General features: G+C 45.5%; 1 protein-coding gene across 1 annotated transcript in view; it reads right to left on the reverse strand.

Annotated features, from left to right (window-relative positions):
- BLTP1 (bridge-like lipid transfer protein family member 1) overlaps positions 1–20,109 on the reverse strand; it is a 93,571-nt gene extending 73,462 nt beyond the window's left edge. Inside the window, exons 1-5 of the mRNA XM_059470222.1 lie at positions 20,047–20,109; positions 12,453–12,582; positions 3,272–3,388; positions 1,810–1,888; positions 1,440–1,504 (exon numbers count right to left, since the gene is read on the reverse strand). Of these exons, the coding sequence (XP_059326205.1) occupies positions 1,440–1,504; positions 1,810–1,888; positions 3,272–3,388; positions 12,453–12,549 (358 nt within the window). The 5' untranslated portion in view covers positions 12,550–12,582; positions 20,047–20,109. The remainder of the gene's footprint in view (positions 1–1,439; positions 1,505–1,809; positions 1,889–3,271; positions 3,389–12,452; positions 12,583–20,046) is intronic.
- Positions 20,110–21,664: the final 1,555 nt, after the last annotated feature.

Raw genomic sequence — 21,664 nt, forward strand, 5'->3', positions numbered from 1 at the left:
ACTGTTTCACAATGTGAAAATTGCTAATGGGCTGCAGCACCTGAGCCAAGTCATTGGGGTGTGCCCTATCCACAACACAATCCTCCAGCTTTTGTTCCTAAACTTCTATTTCCCAAGTATACACAAAACCTCAAGAGCATTTTAGTCATGTCACTTTTTTTATCAGACCTGGACACCTCTCACTTCTGTGGTTATTTGGATTATTTGTCCACTAATCACCTGGCCTTAAATGCCAGCAGCAAACATTAAAGCCAAGCAAAAATGCCACCATAGAGGACAGGCAACCATCTCCACTGCATTAAATTCAACTCATTTTTCATTCTCTGAGCCACCAGAGAAATAGGTTTTAACTAGCAGATGAAGACAATACTATGAAAACCCATTGGACAGTAACAGGCTTGGCAAAATCTAATTAACTCTAAGACTAGGGTCCACTTGTTCAATGACTTTTTTACTGTACAGTGAATTTGAACTGTGCCCTACTACCTCAGAGGGTGAGCAGTGCCTCAGTAAATAGAAATGAGCAGCTCTTCCAAGCTCCTATCACTGCCCAGAGTGGAGTCTCACATCCACCTGACTGATTCTGCATGCAGCACTGCTGCCACTGCTGAGCTCTACTGACACAGCAACAGCTCCATGAGCCTGCTGACAACTCTGAGAGGCTTCACACCAGCAGAAGCCACTTCCAAAGGCGAGGTGAGGAAAAAAACCCTGTAAAGTTCAATGACCCTCCCAATTAGTGTACTCAGCTGTAGATAGCTGACATTTCCAGACCTCCTTGAATAAGCACATGGGGCTGAGATGGCTCCAAAAAGTCAAGAGAAGCAGGACCTGAGTCTCATCCAACAAGATTCTAATCATATAAATGATTAAGCACACAGCCCTAGGCTACTTATGCTTTCTCTCTGTTTTCTGCAGATAGAATTAATCTCTTGCATCTGTGTTAATCATCCATCTTCAGTCAGAGATAAGGAAGAAAAATGAATTTTTTTATACTGCCTCCCTTCTGTAGCCACAGATGTCATCTAGACACAGGCTTGTCAAATACTAAAGGACATCCCCTACCATAACACTTTAGCTAAAATACTGAAAGCACAACACTCACTGAAACTCAAACTAAAATCACTTGCAGAACATGAGACATCTCTATTCATCATAGTTATCAACTCCAATACAGAGACAATTATGCTTGGACTGCAGCTAATGAAGGCCACTATTAAGATTAATGGTTTGTGTCAGGAAGGGTTCATGTCCTCGATAACGAATCCTGTATTTATTGCATCTACTCTGCAACAGTGAACAAATCCATACCTTCTGAGCATCACAGTACTTCAGGTACATATTAACAAAGCAATTGCATGCCTATGATTGTGCAAAGGAAGTGTGTTTCTGTAGGCTAACTGTAAATTTAAACTTTGAAAGCTTTTTGGGAAACCTACCATGCTGCTTCTGCTTAGGGTTGTACATCTTCCACCAGCGAAAAATGATAAATCCATCTTGAATTCTAAACCAAACAAATTGGAATAAAACAGAAGTTAAGAGAGCAACTTCACGCTCCAAAGTGGTTTATTTGACAAATCTAAGATGGTAGGACAACAACCATCTTATCCAGCACTCACTTCCAAACGATAAGGCTAAGGCAGCAAATGAGCTCCCAAGTCTGTAGGGGTGTTAAATACTAGCACCAAAAGAAACAGTCCAACACTTACAAATACACTGCTCATTTGGAAAGCTACACTTGCATTTGTGCTATTTAGACCTGTATTTAAAACACTTATTTAGAAGGAGGATTCCTTTGGAAATCTGTACCTGATGGACATGTCCTCTGTGATGAAATAAATTTCACGCACCATGACTTTTCCAGACAGCACAGAAAATGAAAAGGAACCTAATCATAGAAAAAAAAAAAGGTTATTACCCTAAAGCTGTTGATTTTGTGAACAGAGAGAATACAGCATTCCATGACCTGAAATGGGTTAACTGGATATCTTGAGTTCCTTTTCTGAAGGCAAGTCAGAGATTCAGAACACAGGAGACAAAGCACACAACTAAGGGATGCTGGTTTTGGCAGCACCCAACAAAACAACCAAGCCCCTGAGGTACATGAGTCACTCAGAAACATCCAGGTGCCATGCAAGTCTCTAAAGAATTAGAAAAGCTGTTTTGAACATTTGGAGTTTCAGGACATTGTGTGCAAGACCATAATCAGAGGAACAAAGATTCCTGATGGACTGTTTTTAAAAATTTTAAATGGCTGTAAGGAGTTTGGTCCAATTATTACAACAAATTATGTTTGCAGCAAGAAGGATTAATAAGTATGAAAAGACCAGCAGGTAATGCAACAGCCCAGATTTTTGCTAAGGCTTTTCACCTCACTCACAGAAAGTACACCATAATTTAAAAAAAAACAAAACAAAAAAAACCACCACCAAAATAAACATTAAACGACTGAAACCAAGCAGTAAATGGTGGGAATTAACATTATGTTCTACTTGCTGATGAGGCTCATAAAGAATACCACATATGGCCAGCCATGTCAGCTGTCCTTACTTAATGGCAATTTCACAGAGTAATTTTTATTAAAAGCCTACAGATCAAGTGCAGCAGCCAGTAAATATTTCATCTATTTTGCTCTTCCAAAAAGCTGGATTTGAATGTCATGTGGAATTCAGTTCTTAGGTTCTTGAGGATATCAACAACTGAATTGCAAGGGTGTCTGTGGCAGGCCAAGTGTGAGTGGGATTTTTTGGTTTGAAGTTCTCACTACATTCATGAGGTATAGTTGCAGAAAAAGTCCAGAACTGAAGTCATTGCTATTCTGTGAAGCAGACAGAGGAAGGCAGAGGAGCAAGTGAAAGAAAATTAAAAGTGTGATCAGTGAGGTTGTGGGCTACAGCCCTCTGTGACTCAGTACCAGATATTTTTGTAAGTGGGTGAGTGCCCAAGTGATTTGTACTGACCTGTTTTACTGAAAAAAAGTTTAAAATATTTTAATAAAAAGTTAATGGATTTTGATGCAAAATGTTCTAGCCAGTATCAATTCTACATATAGTCCCAGTATGGATCTACCTGTGATTAGTTGTTCTGACAGCTTATTTAGAAAGCAAGGGCAGTGCCAGAACAGGGACTTAATGCTTGAGTCTCTGCTTTGAATCCACTGAATGTTTTCAAATCACTAATGAAGGAACACTTGAAGGAAAACTTGAGTTTACTTCAAGATTTTAGCAAACTGGAGCAGACAAAGAGTGGCATGACATGAATCATAACTTACCAATATGGATGTAGCCATGTTTATATAATCTGTTAAGAACCAAGGTCAGAATGAGTCCAATGTTCCGGGAATTATAGTAAGTTAGGTAGATAATCCATCCACAGGACAATATTGTTGCTGTTGAAAGATTACAATGAATTAAAGCATTTTTTAAAGTACACTGACCCAGATAAAAACCTTACCTATTAGGACTATGAGGCTTAGCAGTGTTCTTCCTGCTCTCCAAAAAAATTCAAACTGATGGGGCAGTTTATTGGATGTTTTCAGAGAGATGGTGTGAGATGGGTGTGAGGAGATGGAGGGAGAAGAAGTCCAGAAAAATATAGATTCTTCACTGCTCTTCCATTCCCCAATATATCAAAAACTGTCCTTCCAGAGGAACTGCAGATGGCATCAATTATTTCATATACCACTTACCATTCTAAGAAGTCAGATTTTATAGATTGAATTGTAATATGCATTGTCCCACATGGACATGTATTTCAGAACACCCTAAAAAACCTCAACACCAAAGTCATGCTACATACCTTCCCTACTGTCGTGGGTTGACAGCCTTTATCCCAATATCGTGTGTTGTGTCTGGCAGCTGTGCCTTTTCTCTCTTCCCCCCCCCCCCCCCGGCCGTCCTGCTGCGGCGGGGCGGGGAAGAGAGGGGGGAGTGTTTGACCAGGCCTTTTTGCTTTTGGCTTTTGCTGCTTGGCTTGGCTAGCCGCTTTGCTTGCTTGCTTTCTGCTTTTTGTGCTGTTTTTTTTTCCTTTTCTCTTGCTCCCTCTTTCTTACCCTCCCCTGAAGATACTGGACCGGCTCCGGACCTGACCTGTAGACGTCCAGGACACCCGAAGCTTGCAGAGAAGCGCCGCGCCCTCTCAACACACAGTCTGTTTTTTTCTGTTTTCTTTTCTTTTCTTGTGTTGGGGAGTGTTCTTTTGTTACTTGTAAATAAATAGGTTTTGTTTTCCACTTTGCTCCGCCGAGAAATTCCTTCCCGAACCCGGTGTTGGGGGAGGGGTGGTTGGAGGTTTGTTTTGTTTTGGGGGGCTCCCTTTTGGAGATTTCCCCTAATTTGTCCTAAACCAGGACAATATACTTTTTGGTGCATTGGCCGGGAAAAAGGGAGGCCAAAAAACAGTGGAAAAAAAACCTATAATAATAATATTTTGGTTTTGGCTATTTTGTGGGCATATTGGTGATTCATAATGTCATTTGGAGTGGAAGCTTGCCGGTCGTTCTGGTCCCTAGGGGTTTTTGAAGTTTTAATACTTTTGTGGTCCCTAGGGTTATTTCCTTACCCAAAAATAGCTCTGATGTTGGCCCTAATAAGTAGCTTTTGTAAGCGGGGGGCACTAACCAGAATAGTCATTGTGCTGGTCTTATGTATGATGATGTGTCGGATAAAAATGCTGGACTTTATTTCAGGAATGTATGGACTGTTATTATGGTTGTTTACTCAGTTTGTTTGGGGAGAAGAAGGGGAAGGGGCTTTTCAGCCTTTGTCTTCCTTCTTGTCCTCCAAATTGTTGACATCTCTATTAGAAAATACTGAATTTCCCCTGAGTTTGAAAGAATCCATCTTTCTGGCATTTAATTTATTAAGCCTTTTCTATACTGTCTGGAGTGTGTATAAAATGAAGACTGAGATTTCTAGAGGGGTTAGAGACACTCCTGACTTAGGAGTAAAACAAAGCAGGAAAAATCTTGACTGGAGTGGGAAATGGGAGGACATGGGCCAGACTTTAAAGGAATTTTCTGATCCTATGGACTGGGACTTTCCATCTGATCAAATTCAGAATCCAGTCGAGGTGGCAAAGTATTTGAGGGAGAAGTGCCATGGTAACACTAAGGAAGAAAGGATTACTGCAGTGAGCTGGGCCTTGGCATTTGTTTACCGTACTCTGCTAGATACTGTGGAGCAGCAGATAGCAGAAAGGGAACAGGGAGATAAGTTAGTTACTACCCCAGTGACCCAGGCTGCAGCTAACATCCCAGGCTCCAGGCTAGCAGCTACATCAGACAGTAGGCCCCAAACCATGGCTGTTGCAGCTAATACAAGAGGTGGAAAGTGTAAAGGCAAGACCGATCGAAAGGTGGAGGATGATGAGGATGATGATGCAGGAGAAGGACCCTCACCAAAATCAGAGGCCACATCAAGGGGCACAGAATCTGGAGCTAATATTGACTCCTTTTCTCTGAAGGACCTCAGAGGCCTAAGAAAGGATTACAGACGACAACCTGATGAATCTATAATTAGTTGGTTAGTCCGCCTTTGGGATGCTGCAGGGGAGGTTACGATTTTGGATGGTACTGAAGCGAGGCATTTGGGATCCCTGTCACATGATCCTGTCATCGATCAAGGTATGATGAGGGGGGCTAACCCTCACAGCCTCTGGGAACGGGTCCTAAGAAGCGTAGCAGAACGATACCTGTGTACGGATGATCTCTATATGCAGCAGACACGGTGGAAGACCATAGAACAGGGGATCCAACGCCTGAGAGAGATGGCGGTGGCAGAGCTCATTTTCTCAGATGACACAACAACTAGAAATCCGGACCTGGTACCATGCACACCTGTAATGTGGAGGAAACTCGTGCGACTTGGGCCACCTGAATACGCTTCTGCCCTAGCAATAATGAAGCGGGATGATACATATGAGACTGTGCTCGATATGGCAAAGAAGCTTCGAGCGTATGCAGATGCTGTGCATGGCCCAACTCATGCCAGAATTGCAGCAGTGGAAACCCGACTGCAGAAACTAGAGGATAAAATTGAGGAGAATCATAAGAAACTCTGGGAAGAGATTAAGGAGGACCTTATTCAAATCTCAGCTGTACAAATTAGAGGTCCTGGTGTCCAACGCTGGCGCTTCTTTGATGGGGAGAGAAGGTACACCCCACGGACTGAGTTATGGGCTTTTCTGCGTGAGTCTGGAGAAGACATGAGGAGATGGGATGGAAAACCCACCGCTGCTTTGGCACAACGGGTGCGTGATTTGAAGAAAAGAGAAAGTATCACCAAAAGGATAGCAGCTCCGGTCGCTCGTAGCCGAGATGTTAAGTATAATGATGACGATGACATGTCCGATCCCCTTGAAGGAACTTCTAAGGCATATGCCCAAGGAAAGAAGGACAATCTGGCTTAGAGGGGCCCTGCCTCCAGCCAGGAAGAGGCACGGGAGAACCGGGTTTTTTGGAAGGTGTGGATCAGATGGCCTGGCACATCAGAGCCACAAGACTATGAAGCGTTGGTTGACACTGGATCACAGTGTACCTTAATGCCATCAGAACATGTGGGGACAGAACCTGTTTCCATTGCTGGAGTGACGGGAGGATCACAACAGTTGACTTTGTTGGAAGCTGAGGTGAGCTTGACTGGGAAGGAATGGCAGGAACACCCGATTGTGACTGGTCCAGAGGCTCCGTGTATTTTGGGCATAGACTTCCTCCGGAATGGCTATTACAAAGATCCTAAGGGATTCAGGTGGGCTTTTGGAATAGCTGCAGTGGAGATAGAGGGTATTAAACAATTGAACACCTTGTCTGGACTATCAGAGAACCCATCTGCAGTAGGACTCTTGAAGGTAGAGGAGCAGCGAGTGCCAATTGCCACTTCAACAGTGCACCGCAGGCAGTACCGGACGAATCGAGATGCCGTGATCCCCATCCACAAAATGATCCGAGAGCTGGAGAGCCAAGGGGTGGTCAGTAAAACCCACTCACCCTTTAACAGCCCTATCTGGCCTGTGCGAAAATCTGACGGAGAATGGAGACTGACTGTGGACTATCGTGCCTTGAATGAAGTGACTCCACCACTGAGTGCGGCTGTACCGGACATACTGGAACTGCAGTACGAGCTGGAGTCTAAGGCAGCAAAGTGGTATGCGACCATCGATATTGCTAACGCGTTTTTCTCCATCCCTCTGGCAGCAGAATGCAGGCCTCAGTTTGCTTTTACATGGAGGGGAGTGCAGTATACCTGGAACCGACTGCCCCAGGGGTGGAAACACAGTCCTACCATCTGTCATGGACTGATCCAGGCTGCACTAGAAGAGGGTGAGGCTCCAGAACATCTGCAATATATTGATGATATCATTGTTTGGGGGAGCACGGCAATAGAAGTGTTCGAGAAAGGAGAGAAGATAATTCATATTCTCTTGGAAGCTGGATTTGCCATTAAGAAGAGCAAAGTCAAGGGACCTGCCCGAGAAATTCAGTTCTTGGGGGTGAAGTGGCAAGACGGACGGCGTCAGATTCCTGTGGATGTTATTAATAAAATCACTGCCATGTCCCCACCAACTGATAAAAAGGAAACACAAGCTTTCCTTAGGCGCTATAGGTTTCTGGAGGATGCACATCCCTGAGTATAGTCAGATTGTGAGACCCCTTTATCTGGTTACCCGCAAGAAGAACGACTTCCATTGGGGCCCTGAGCAGCAGCAAGCTTTTGTCCAAATCAAGCAGGAGATCGCTCATGCTGTAGCCCTTGGTCCAGTCAGGACGGGACCAGATGTGAAGAACGTGCTCTACTCTGCAGCCGGGAGCCATGGTCTGTCCTGGAGCCTTTGGCAGAAGGTACCTGGCGAGACCCGAGGCCGACCATTGGGATTTTGGAGTCGGAGCTACAGGGGGTCTGAAGATAACTATACTCCAACAGAAAAGGAAATCTTGGCCGCCTATGAAGGAGTCCAAGCCGCCTCGGAGGTGATTGGTACAGAGGCACAACTCTTTTTGGCACCCCGACTACCGGTGTTGGGATGGATGTTCAAAGGAAAGGTTCCCTCTACCCACCATGCCACCAATGCTACTTGGAGTAAGTGGATTGCCCTCATTACGCAGCGCGCTCGAATTGGGAAGTTAAATCGCCCTGGGATCCTGGAGATAATTACAAATTGGCCTGAAGGTGAAAGCTTTAGTGTCGCAGATGAGGAACAAGAGCCAGTGACCCGGGTTGAGGAAGCTCCGCCATACAATCAGTTGCCAGCAGAAGAAACACGTTATGCTCTATTCACCGATGGTTCTTGTCGTGTCATAGGGATGAAACGGAGGTGGAAAGCAGCTGTGTGGAGTCCCACTCGACGGGTTGCAGAGGCTACTGAAGGAGAGGGTGAATCCAGTCAATTTGCTGAAATCAAAGCTATTCAACTGGCCCTAGGTATTGCAGAGAGAGAGAGGTGGCCAAGGCTCTATTTGTATACCGATTCCTGGATGGCAGCCAATGCTCTATGGGGATGGCTGAAGAGATGGAAAGAGGCGAACTGGCAGCGAAGAGGAAAACCAATTTGGGCTGCGGAAGAGTGGAAAGATATCGCTACTCGGGTAGAGAAGTTACCTGTGAAGATTCGCCATGTAGATGCCCATGTCCCCAGAAGCAGAGCTAATGAAGAGCAGCAAAACAACCAGCAAGTACATCAGGCTGCAAAGATAGGGGAGTTGAAGATAGATCTCGACTGGGAGCATAAGGGAGAGTTATTCTTAGCACGGTGGGCCCATGATGCCTCAGGCCACCAGGGTAGAGATGCCACCTATAAGTGGGCACGAGACCGAGGGGTGGATCTAACCATGGACAGTATCTCTCAGGTTATTCGTGACTGTGAGACGTGCGCTGCCATTAAGCAGGCCAAGCGGGTGAAGCCCCTCTGGTATGGGGGGCGGTGGTCTAAGTACAAATACGGGGAGGCCTGGCAGATTGATTACATCACACTGCCTCAAACCCGCCAGGGCAAGCGCTATGTACTAACCATGGTAGAAGCCACCACGGGATGGTTGGAAACCTACCCTGTGTCTCATGCCACAGCCCGTAACACTATCTTGGGCCTTGAAAAGCAGGTCCTTTGGAGGCATGGTACTCCCGAGAGAATTGAGTCGGATAATGGAACTCATTTTAAAAACAATCTTATTAATACTTGGGCTAGGGAACATGGCATTGAGTGGATATACCATATCCCCTATCATGCACCAGCTGCAGGGAAAGTGGAAAGGTATAATGGATTGTTAAAAACCACCTTAAAAGCATTGGGTGGGGGGTCTTTTAAAAACTGGGAGCAGCATTTGGCAAAGGCTACCTGGTTAGTTAACACTCGAGGTTCCACCAACCGAGCGGGTCCTGCTCAGTGTGAGCTCCTTAATATAGTAGATGGGGATAAAGCCCCAGTGGCCCACGTCAGAGGTTTGTTGGGAAAGACAGTATGGATCAACCCTGCCTCGAGTACAGACAAACCCATCCGTGGGATTGTCTTTGCTCAAGGACCAGGTTATACATGGTGGATAATGCAGAAAGATGGAACAACACGGTGTGTACCTCAGGGAGACCTGATTGTGGGATGAGACTCATATATGAATGTCATTGTTTGTTGAATGTGAGACAGAAGGAAACTGTAAGTGTCAAAGGTCTGAGCAAGTAAGATGAGAGGAATGCGTAAGTGTCAAAGGTGTGAGTAAGTGAAATGAAAGTTTTTATTGTATATTCACGATATGGGATAAGGGGTGGAGTGTCGTGGGTTGACAGCCTTTATCCCAATATCGTGTGTTGTGTCTGGCAGCTGTGCCTTTTCTCTCTTCCCCCCCCCCCCCCCGGCCGTCCTGCTGCGGCGGGGCGGGGAAGAGAGGGGGGAGTGTTTGACCAGGCCTTTTTGCTTTTGGCTTTTGCTGCTTGGCTTGGCTAGCCGCTTTGCTTGCTTGCTTTCTGCTTTTTGTGCTGTTTTTTTTTCCTTTTCTCTTGCTCCCTCTTTCTTACCCTCCCCTGAAGATACTGGACCGGCTCCGGACCTGACCTGTAGACGTCCAGGACACCCGAAGCTTGCAGAGAAGCGCCGCGCCCTCTCAACACACAGTCTGTTTTTTTCTGTTTTCTTTTCTTTTCTTGTGTTGGGGAGTGTTCTTTTGTTACTTGTAAATAAATAGGTTTTGTTTTCCACTTTGCTCCTCCGAGAAATTCCTTCCCGAACCCGGTGTTGGGGGAGGGGTGGTTGGAGGTTTGTTTTGTTTTGGGGGGCTCCCTTTTGGAGATTTCCCCTAATTTGTCCTAAACCAGGACACCTACTCTTCTCCAAACTGTGAGCTGTAACTTAAATTTCTAGTCTTTGATATATTATCACAGGAAACATTATCATATACCAAACCATTTCCTACAACACTGCCTCCTGAGAGAAATGCACCAGCCCTTGGGTTAGCAGAAATACCTCAACAGTTCAAGCATGGAATTTGATAGGGAAAAAAAGGAAATAGCAATCCAATGAGAAACAAGGTTTTTAAAAAAAAAAATTAGGTCTGCTAGTCCCCAAAGTCATTTTTACTTGAGTTGATTAAGAGCTAGTAACCTATTTCTAATTACAAGGGTTCTCTAAGCTTCCAGAAGGACAAACCCAAAAGGAATGGCACTGCCAAGGAATGGACTAGTCCTAATTCACCTTACTGATAATTACCATTCTGTTTCACCCAAAGCAGAGTAGGGAAAACACCTGAACTTTGTAACAGAATTTTTTTATTTATGCTAAAAATGGAATTTTTTAAATGAAAAATATAAAGTGTAGAAACACATAGGAACCTTAACTTTGAAGAGAGCTCAGATAATTACTGAAAAAAATATTTACAAAATCTATCTGTTCTTCCACTCTTGCTTTATTTTTTTCTAAATGGATCCAGTGTGACCAAAACTCAAGCAAACCAAGTCTGTGCGGGTGATCCCACAGCAAAGAGCAGGGAGGGTGGAATCCACAACCCAGGAAAGAAATTGCAGCTGGCACTGAGGGCAGGCACACTCCAAGGACAGTGCTCACCTCCCTCACGTTCAGGTGAGTAAGCTCCTCCCTGCTGGTGCTCTCTGGGGAGGGAGAGAGGTGGGATGACTCACACTCTGAGGGTCCACAGAGTTTAATTTGGGATTAAAGTTCAACTTGGCACTGCTGGATGGCTGCAGTCAAGAAGGTGCCCTCTCAAGGTGAAACACACTGAGAAAAATTGCGAAACCAGTGCTCTTTCCAGTTCTGATCCATTGCCTTCAGCACTAGACTCACCTCTGCCACAAACTGTAGCCTTTCCCTTCAGCAAATTCCATAAACTTCATTAATTTCATTATTATATTCTTGATTTTTAAAGCCTCTGCACTAAAACCAAGTTTTGGAAATTGCATTTCAGAAGTATTACTGCATGTGATTTTTAGAAATGATTCCAGAAGTGAGCAATGGCTCTTTGAGGAGCATGTTCATTTCTGGAATTCATCACCTTTTACTGAGAGCAGTAGTTAGCTGTTTCAGCACTCAGGAGAGGCAAACACTGATATCTTTTTATGCTCCCTTATAGCAGGATGCCATAGGTCAGCAGATAAAAGCAAAGGAGGGAAGGCTGGTTGAAATTGCCTTAATGAACATCATTCCAATGTGTTTCTATCCCAGCCTCATAACAGGAAGCAATGCAAAGCTTTTGAAGACAAAATTTTCACATCTATTTGCATCTGTTCCACATTTTACCATGAGCTACTACCAGTGACTTCCCCTATTTCCATCTTGACTACACTGAGAACTCTATGTTGAATACAAACTTTCCACTCCAGCATTCAGAAGTTAAACATAAACAGTAAGCACCCTCAAATAATTTACCTATGTCCTTTCTATTTCATATGGCCTATGGAAAAATAATTCCAGTATGTCAATAGCCAATAGACTTGAACTTGTCAGAAGTCAAAGTGAAAAAATCAAGTTGTTGATCCTGTGTTGCCCCTCACTCCAAGTCCAAGAGCCAAGGCTGGAAAGCAGGCATTATCTAATTACCTACCTTTGGAAAAGTCTGAATTCATTGCACACTTTCAGTATTCTTACATGCACCTGAGTACAACTTCATATTTACTTGGCTGTCCTTGAGCCACTTGTTTATAGATGAATAAAAATGCCTACACCAATATAAGCAATAGCACTAGTGCTAAAGAAAAACTAAATCAGCATACCTAAATCAGGCATGTTTACAAACCTAGCTCATAACTGACTGAATGACAGCTTGGCTTCAAGGCTCATTGTGGCCCACAACTTAGTCAGGAAGCTGTGTCATTAAACACAACAGTCCTTAAATCACTTTCCAAATTACACCAGATGAAGTGGCAGGTAGGCACATATTGGAAGTTATTGTAGCTATGATTCTAATCCTTTGTTATGGTACCACAGAATAAATTTAACCAAGACAGAAGAGTTAACCTTACCTACTAACAGCCACACCACGTTGGAGTCATGTTCTGTCAGGAAATCTTCCAGCTGTGTGATACTTGGGACAAAACTGTCATTTTTTCTTTGATCCATTGCTACACTGTTTTTGCACCAGCACCTATAGAACTGAAAGAACAAGAAAAACGTTGCAAAACCAAAATTAATAACAAGAACAGTACAGTTTGGAATAAATGGAATATGTACCATCTTAAATGATCCCCAGCAGAGTGCTTCACACAAATACATATGTAATTGTTTTCTTCCTTCAATAACAACTTCATGATTCTCAGGTACCTCCTCTTCTACTCCAGAGCTCCAGACACACTTTCACTCATCTCTGCTGGAACAGTTTCCTGGCACAAGACTGCCCCAAACAAACTACATACCAACCAAACACCAAAATATGCCCTCCAAATTTAGTACCCTGGATGCCCTGTACAGCATACAAAAGCAAATAAATGTCTAAAACTGCTGTGGCACAGCAGTAAGTCAAAAGGCAACTGAACATACAAGTATAAATGAGGCTGTATTAAGCTCACTAACATGCAAAACTGTAACATGAGACTAAACCCCTGCCCTTGCAGAAAGAAAGGCCAAAGGAGACACTTCCAGGAGCTACAGAAAATTCCCAAAACCTCCTGATCTGCTGTGTCCATAATTCTCTTCAAGGATGGGTTTGTATCATTCTGTTAAAACTGACTGTCTGGTTGATCTGTCATAGAGAACAGAAAACCAGTCATTTGGATCTTACACATTTCTTCAAATCACCCAAAAATCACCTTGCAACTGGGTTTATATTAATTAAATGTGATTAGCAGGGAGTTGCTCAGCTCAGCAACATCTGTAATTACACAGCAGTATTTTTGTGGCATTGGTTTCATTTGCAGTCTTCTCCTTTGGATGTTATATGTCACATCTTCTTATAGAAAAGGAAGCATTGATTCTGCTTCTTTTTTTTTTTATTTTCTAACACCTTCCAGCTCCTGTCCTCCTGACAGTATTCACCCTCAAAAAATATAAGTAGACCTTACTTCCTTTTGTTATGAAGTCTCAGTGGGTTTCTCCATCAAGGGCTGTAGGACATAAAACTAATATTGACGAGTCCTTAATTTTTCAGCCTAACAGCTTTGAATAATTAGTATTTGCAAATGTTAGCAGCAAATGTAGCAATTCATCTGTTTTTACCCTTTAATACTCAAACTACTCTTATTATTTTAACTGGAAGAAGTTGGGGGGGAAACTGCCTTTAATGCACTTGTTTCTCCTGCTGTACCTGAACCAACAGCCTGTGTTTAGAACAACAATAGCAGTACAGTCCCAAGAATAAGGGTTAATCATTTGTTCATTACCCCTTCTGCAAGAAGACACAGAATGGGGAGGAAATAGCATGAAAGCAGCAAACAATAAAAAAAAGAAACAACAAAGAAACACAATGAACCAACACCAGTTTCCAGCAGGGGTGATAAAGCTACCAACTTACTGCCCTGCAAGGAGGGGGAATAAGAGAAATAAACATCACACAAATGCACACAGACTAAGAAAGGAGCCATTGTTTCAGAAGGGGCCTCAGAACAGCAAATGAAATCACATAACGGCACTGTGATTTACTTTAAGACATCCACAGTACTCTGATAAAAAAGCCACATGTCAGTTTGTAGATGGAGCAGATGATGCCTCTGCAGGCAGCCTCCAGAGCCTTTAACCCCTGAATCACAGGGTAAAGAGAAAAAGCCAAATCAACACTTGCAGCATAAAAGGACCCAAGGACTCGACCTCTCCCTTTCCCACCTAAGGACAACAGTGTCATTCTGTTGTGACCCAGATCACCATGGAAATGGTGTCAGTAGGTAAGGACTGTCTACCTATTGCCTCAACCACCAATATTTAATCTCATCAGGGAAGCAAGAAATTATCACCCAAAATGACATTATACTGAAACACGACTAAAAATCATTAAACAGGACAGTGGCAAGACAACCTGGAGACTGAAACTATTGAATCTTGATACTTAGCTACTTAAATAAAGACAGTGTTCATCTCTTTTTTTTTTTTTTGTCATCACTATCCATAACCATAAACCGGAAAAACATACTTTCAATTTTTTTCTGGGATGCATTTCCTACCTGCATGCAAATAAACTCAGGAATCCCCCATCACTCTGCATGTGTCAATACAACATATTTGAGCTTCAAAGAGGATCCTTTAACACCCCAGCCCTCTGATTTGGGCTTTTTTCTTTCATTAGGGCAGTCTCTGCCCTTGATCAAGTTCCTGGAGGGAGGATGCTGGCAATAAAAGTGTAAGCACCCCAAGCCAGCCAGTAGCAACACCTACACTGGATGTGAGCTCTCAACACACCTCTCAGAGCAATCAGGTGTTTAATCCATTTAGTATTATTAATTACTATAGTAAAAAGCGCAGACTTAAGGAGTGCACAGTGCTCATAACGTCCCTGTGCATTTATAAGGTCCAGGGGATGAAGGGGCAGGATCTGCACCATCAGGATAACTTATGGTAACTTAGAACAGACACAATTTTCCTCTCAGGATAACTTAGAGGAAGAAATGCCATCTTTTCACAACAGGTATTTGCTACTTAGAGTAACCAGCATTCCTTTGCACCTCCCAGCCCCTATACACTGTAACCATTGGTTTAAACCCTGGGCCATACACTGTAACCACAGCTGGGAGTCCTGCAGGCTCTCACTGCCCACACCCTGCTGCACTCACATTTACTCCTGTGTGCAAACTCAGCTCTGCCACCAGAGCAAACTGCTGCACTCCCCAGAAACGGTGATCCATAGGCTGCTGAGGCTGGAATGGTCTGTCATGCTGCCCACTGAACTCTCTGAAGCCAATCCCACAAGGAACTGCCCTTGGAATGACAAGACCTGAGGGCGTGAAGCTGACTCTTGCCAACCATGCAAATACACAAAAGAAAATGTAACAAAGAGGAACAGAAACCCAGAAGTTCACATTTGTTTCTCTGCATTTATTTAGCATCTTTTCTCAAGGTCTGTGCTGTTCTGCGATGAACAGCTCAGTCAGCATGCTGAAATATAGTCTAAGACCATGATAAGTGTTTGGATTTATTTGCCTTCCCCCTTGCCTTATTGTTTAAACACATTTTCACTATTCATTATGTCACTTGTGCCTCTCATTTACCACACACCACGTTAATAACTACAAAATGTATTAGCTCTCTCCTGGGAAGAGGACAGAAGAAAAGAAACATTCTGTGGCACTGAGGTGACAGAACACTGATACTCATATTTTATCTTCACAGCAGTCCTTTGGGGCATCATGTAGTTGTCTCTCTCCAAATGAGTATCTGAAGCAAGGAGAGATAAAGGCCAAATCCCTCATTTATGATGCCCAAACTGAAATACCAGAGGACTGCTTTTCAGGTTGTGCACGTTTGGAGCACTCAGCAGGCTCAAGGCAGGCACTGGACTGCCTTAAAGATATGAGGGCTTGATTTTACTGTGAAGCTGCACCTCATGGTCAGCCAGGCTGTCTTTATAGCAAAAATATATACTTAACAGACTTTAAAAAGTGAATTTTAATTACTTGTGTCACACATAATCCATTCTCCACAGCACTAAGAAGAGGCAAGGGAAGTTATAATCCTGAGGGGATGCACTTCATTTTCAGCCTGCTCCCTGTGTTACAAGTCCAAACCAATTTTCACTGCAAATATTCCATCCCTAAAATGCCAAATACTCAAAAGCAGCTGCTCCTAATCTTTATAAACTCATCCCAATCACATCAGATAAGTAAACTCATTTTAACCTCAGCCTGGCAAATTAACTCAACACCAAGAACAAACCTCTGCTTGAGCTAAGTCATGAAATATTTACAGAAGGCACGCATATATGCAAGGGCTGGCAGAAGAGAAACCAGAAATTCAGTGACCAGAGTGCAGCCACTTGGCAGGAACAGCTGCACCCACCTGGAAAAGGTCTGTCCGGCACCTACAGCTGAGCAAAAAGGCAACAAATGTTTTACTCAGTGCCTGGGAACATTAGGGTGATGCAGGTCTTGAGCTGGGCAACAAGAGGAGAAAGAACAAGAAATGTCTCTTTACCACATCCTTTGTAAAGTCATTTTCTTGGCATGTCAGAGAGAGACAGCTGAATAAAAGGGGTGTCTAAAAGTGGGGAAAAAACTGCCATTTTATATTGAGAAGAAATACTTTTATATGGTCATGAAGTGGGTAGGGAAATAAAGGACATACCAATTCTGTTATTACTGCTGGAATTCTCAGGGGGAATAAAGCAGGAGTTTAAATTTGCCAGACATATCCTTCAGATCCACACAAAATCAAGTGCTTATCAAATACATGTTAATTGGTGTTATTAGAGGTTAGCTGCCATTCCAAGGATACTCCCAACTTCCACAGCAATTACTAATCAGTGGAGTGCCAATTACACCCAAAGTGACACATTAAATCCCCTTGGTGTCAATAAATGCATGTAGATGACATGTCTGGATGCCTCATCTCAAACAAGAAGCCATACCTAAGGCAGCTCTCTAAAGGAAAGAAAAGGTATTTTTGGCATTACCCACTCCATCACTGCCTTTCAAAGGGTCTCCAGCACATCTGCTGTGAAATGAGAGGTTTAGATAAGTACATGATATCATAAAGGAGGCTCACAAACACGGACACAGTTCTCCTCTCAGGATATTCTCACACTGTCAGCACCCAGAGGCACATTAAACACTTCTCACAAAACAAAAAGCTGCCAACCTTGGCACCCATCCCAAAACTCTCCAGCTAGGTCAAACACTTCAAACCGATCCCAGCACAGCTTAGGAAACTCAGCTGCTCTTCAGTCAGCAAGCAAAGGAAAGAGGAAGGAAGAGAAGGAGAGTTGCTCTCAAAAAAAAACAAAAACACCCACAAAACAGACAAAAAACTAAGTGAAGGGACAGCACCCACAGAGCAGTTCTGCCACAGGGCAAATTGCATTGCTCTCATATCTGGTACCCAATTGAAATGAGCTCTGAGCTTTCTTTAAGAAAACAGCAAACAATCAGGTCTATTTCCCTCCCTGCCTGCCCATGCCTGAAGTCCCACTAGCGGTGAACTGTAAACAAAATAAACTAGAGCTTTAATTATGCTAATGAAATCCTGCTACAGCCCCAGCAGAAGCAGCTGCGCTGAAAGCAGAGCCCAGCAGAGCCACACCTGGTCGAGCCGGTGTGTGGACAGCCTTAGCCAAACACAATTTGCACTACAGTAGCTCAGCAAATAACAGGTCTACTTCAAAATTCATTAAATCAAAATAAAGCATACTCAAAGGAACGGTAAGATAAAAATCATTCCACAATAGCCTGCCCAATGAAGTTGAGTTTCACAGCACAAGTGGTAGCTTTTATTTTTCTATTTTTAATAGTAAATGACATGAGTTTTCCCAGGAAAGAGATCAAAGACAAACTCCTGCTATGGCAACCAACACACAGTACTGCCACTGCTAGCCTAGGAATACCTGCTTGAATTGGGATGATTTTTCATTTAACTGTTTAAAATTAAAAATACACTTCTTAACCTTGCCTCCCAGACTTCTTCAGGGGAGCTGGCTCTTTTCCTGCTTACATTGCCAAGCTTTGATGCTGCAGAGGAAAAAAAAAAAAGACAAAACAAAAAAAAAAAAAAAAAAAAAAAGAAACCCCAAAACCCACAAACAGAAGAAGCTACAGGCTTACAGCAGTAGAAATAAATAAGAATTTCCCTCATGCACACTCCTCAACTTAGAGGGGAAAAATAAAAATATTGCCTTTGGGGCCTTGGTGGTTGGTTTTAACAAGGCAATAACTTGTTTCTCCCTTTTTCAATTTGAGTACAGCACTGTACCTTTGAAATACTCTATGAAACTAAGCCATCTACTCCACACCTATGAATTCTTCCAGAAGCATACTTCCTCTAAATTTCTCTTTTGATACATCACCACAATTTGGAGAAAGAGGAAGTCATTGCCATAAATCACACATAGAGTGATTTATGTGTCAGTCTTGTAGCTACATGCAGCATCATCCTTAAGGGAACTGCCTGTATCTTCACCCCAGCCTGGAGTCCCCACAAAGATTTGGGTGCAGCAACAAGTGCTAGAATAAGTTATGTGCGGAGATAAGCAGCGACAGGAGAAGCTACTACACGTCACAGGAACATGCGAGAACTCTGCTCACTGCTAAGCAAAAGCATTAACTAACCTCTTGCCTATTTCCCCCAGGATGAAATGGTGCAAAAGAGCAATCGCCAAACAGCAGCTGATGCACATTTCACATGCCAAAGCTCCCTAACAGCATTCCCAAAAGGGTGAGTGACTTCAGCACGCCACAAACAAGGCTAAGATCCCCTTAAATGTGTCCATACCTCCAGACAACGAGCCCAGACGATCCACGAGGAGCAAAAGCTACTCATGATCACTGCCAGAATGTGCAAATTCTGGCCATGACCCTAAACAAACATCCCCGATCGTCCATTCAGAGCCAACTGCCTAAGTGGACAATCAATACTGGTTTTATCAATGGCTGTTTGAGTAACCTATTAACACACTTTAACAAACAAGAGGAATACTCCCTCCCCCTCCAGTTTTTTTCTCAGTTTCAAAATTTCTGGCCCCACTGTTTAGCTGCTCACTGCACATAAAAAGCAGGGGAGGGAAACCCTGCACGGCTGCAATAAAAAGAACAAGCCAGAAAAGCAGAATCACGGGATTAAGTGACACAACAGAAGAACTCACATGGCAACAACTGTGGCCTTTTGCATATTAAACCTGAGAAAGTTACACATCGCAGCAAACTGTCAACTTGGGAAGTTTTCACAAAGTTGAGCGAAGGCTGCTGTGGAGATGGATCTTAGGATGGGAAACCAGAGCAGAAAGAGCTTGTGATTGGGATATTTGCTACATGACTACCCCCAAAAGACACCTCCCCGGTATCAGTGTTATATTATGTATTATATCTGTTATGCACACGTTACATTGGTAACTGTATCGGGTTTTTTATTGATAACGCAAAGTGCAAGCACCTTATCATAACGTCGTTACGTATTACCACCACTACAGCTTCAGACACACCAAAAAGCAGGTGCACGTCGTGTTAAACCACCGTGCGTGTGCTGAACCCTCTCAGGACCAGAGGCACCGGCAGACATCGCCTTCCACCGCCCAGGGACCAGCACAGGGAAACTTCCCTCGCAGGCCAGACACAACCGGAGGCTGTGAGCTCCCGCCCCCGGCCTTACAGCCGTTCTGCACGGCGTTACCGCCCGCCAAAGGGGAAACACCGAATTCCCGACACCGGAGAGGCTTCTCCCGGCATCGCTCCCCCGCGGGGCGGCCGGCACCTCGGCGGGACCGGCCCCCGGGGTCACCACACGGCCCTGCGGGACGGAAGGACAGGCACCCGGGCCTCCTCCCGTCCCGGCCCGGCGGAGCCCCTCGCCGAACCGCGGCTCCTCCCGGCGCGGGGGCGGCTGCGTGTTCCCGGCAGGCCCAGGGCGAGCGGCGGGGCCGAGCCCTGCGCGCCGGGCCCATCCCGGTGGGGAGCGGAGCGCAGCCCGGTCCCAGCACCCCCCCGCACTTACGCCATCGCCCTCCGCGGCTTCTCCCCCGCGGACCCGGAACCGGCGGCGGCGGCGGCAGCCGGGGCCCTCCCGCACCTCACGGTGAAGGCGCGGCCCCGCCCACGGCGCCGCCGCAGCCAACCGAGAGGCGCCGCCGGCCCGCGCGGCCAATGGCGGGGCCGTCCGCCCCCCGCGGGGGCGGGACCGAGGCGCCGCTCCGCCAATGGCGAGGGGCGGTGCCGCCCCGTGTGTGTATGCGGGGAGCCGCGCCCGCCCATCCGCGGCGCGCGCAGGCGCGGGCACAGCTGGAGCCGCCAGATGTGCGCGGGGGCCGCGGGCGTGGCCAGTACCTTATGGGGTTGGCGGGCACACGGCTGCCGAATTGGAGTGTCGCCGATGGATCCTGCCCCCGGCGCGGTTGGGTGCCCGTTATGTCGGGAGAAGGGGTGGTGCCCGCCCGGCAGCGGCTGGCGGAGCGAGCGCCTGCGCGCCCGCGGCACCTGCCGCTCGCCCGTGTCCGCGCAGCGCCTAACTGCGAGGCACCGGAGGCGTTTGTCGGCCGAGCCGCCCGGTAACGGGCTGTTCGTTTTCCCGCCCGTTAATTGTGCCCTCCGAAGCAGGTGAAGAAAGCTGGCCCCGAAACCAGATAAAAAGTGAATTTTCAGGGTTTTTTGAACACATGTGGCCGTGACTTGACTGCCAGGTGTAGCCAAATAGGATAAGTACGCACATTTCTTCAGAATTGCGCAGACATGATAAAACATACCGAATTCTTTAAAATCACTCAGGCGTGCATCCTCCAGCCTTCAGTAGCATGCTAGGGAAAACCAAAACAGTGACTCTGTGTGTGGTGTTCATGTACCTTCTTCCATTAATTCCTTGCACACTGTCAACAGCGGTGCTGAACTCCACGGTCCCTCAATGCCCCCGAGGTTTCCAGAAGCTGCACCACGCCGTGTCCCCTGAGGGATACCCATCCTTGGGCACCTGGATCCTGGCTGTTGTACCCCCTGGCACCTGTAAAATAAATCCTGTGGGTGAGAAACTGTGTGAGAAACACAGAACCCCTAAGCCATGGTGCTGCTCTCGCTGGTCTGACAGTGAGACCCATCTGTGGATTTGCTTGGGCCAAAGTGAAACTGAGCCCAGCTGAGCAGAGGGCTCATGGCTCCTCTCTGCGAGCCACTCTCCTGGCTCGCGTCTGCTCCAGCATTCCCCATGGTTTTCCCTGCAGAGCCAACTTTCAACTGGCTCAGCAAACACAAGGGCACGGATGCCCCCGGGGGGCTGGCAGGAACTCCTAACCTGGGCACAGAAAGGCACTGGCAGGATTATCCTTGAGCAGTGCCTCAAAGCACAGGGGAGCCCTGACCCTAGCTGCCTCCAGCACCCTGCTGGACAGAGCTGTGCTCAGAGCAGCTCCAGGCATCCTCCACCCAGCAGATGAGCCAGAACCAAAGCCAGCATTACCCAACGAGGCTTATCCTCACTGTGGTCTGCTACATTCCCATCATACTAAGCATAGGAAGAAAAATATTGTTTAAGTATTCCTGGTTTTCATATTGAAGGGCCCCCTTCTGCCTCCTTCCCTGCTGGTGCACTCCAGCACTCTTCCCTGGTCTGCTGTGCCAAAAGGATG

This window comes from Ammospiza nelsoni, chromosome 4, assembly GCF_027579445.1.
Source record: "Ammospiza nelsoni isolate bAmmNel1 chromosome 4, bAmmNel1.pri, whole genome shotgun sequence".
Classification (NCBI taxonomy): domain Eukaryota; kingdom Metazoa; phylum Chordata; class Aves; order Passeriformes; family Passerellidae; genus Ammospiza; species Ammospiza nelsoni.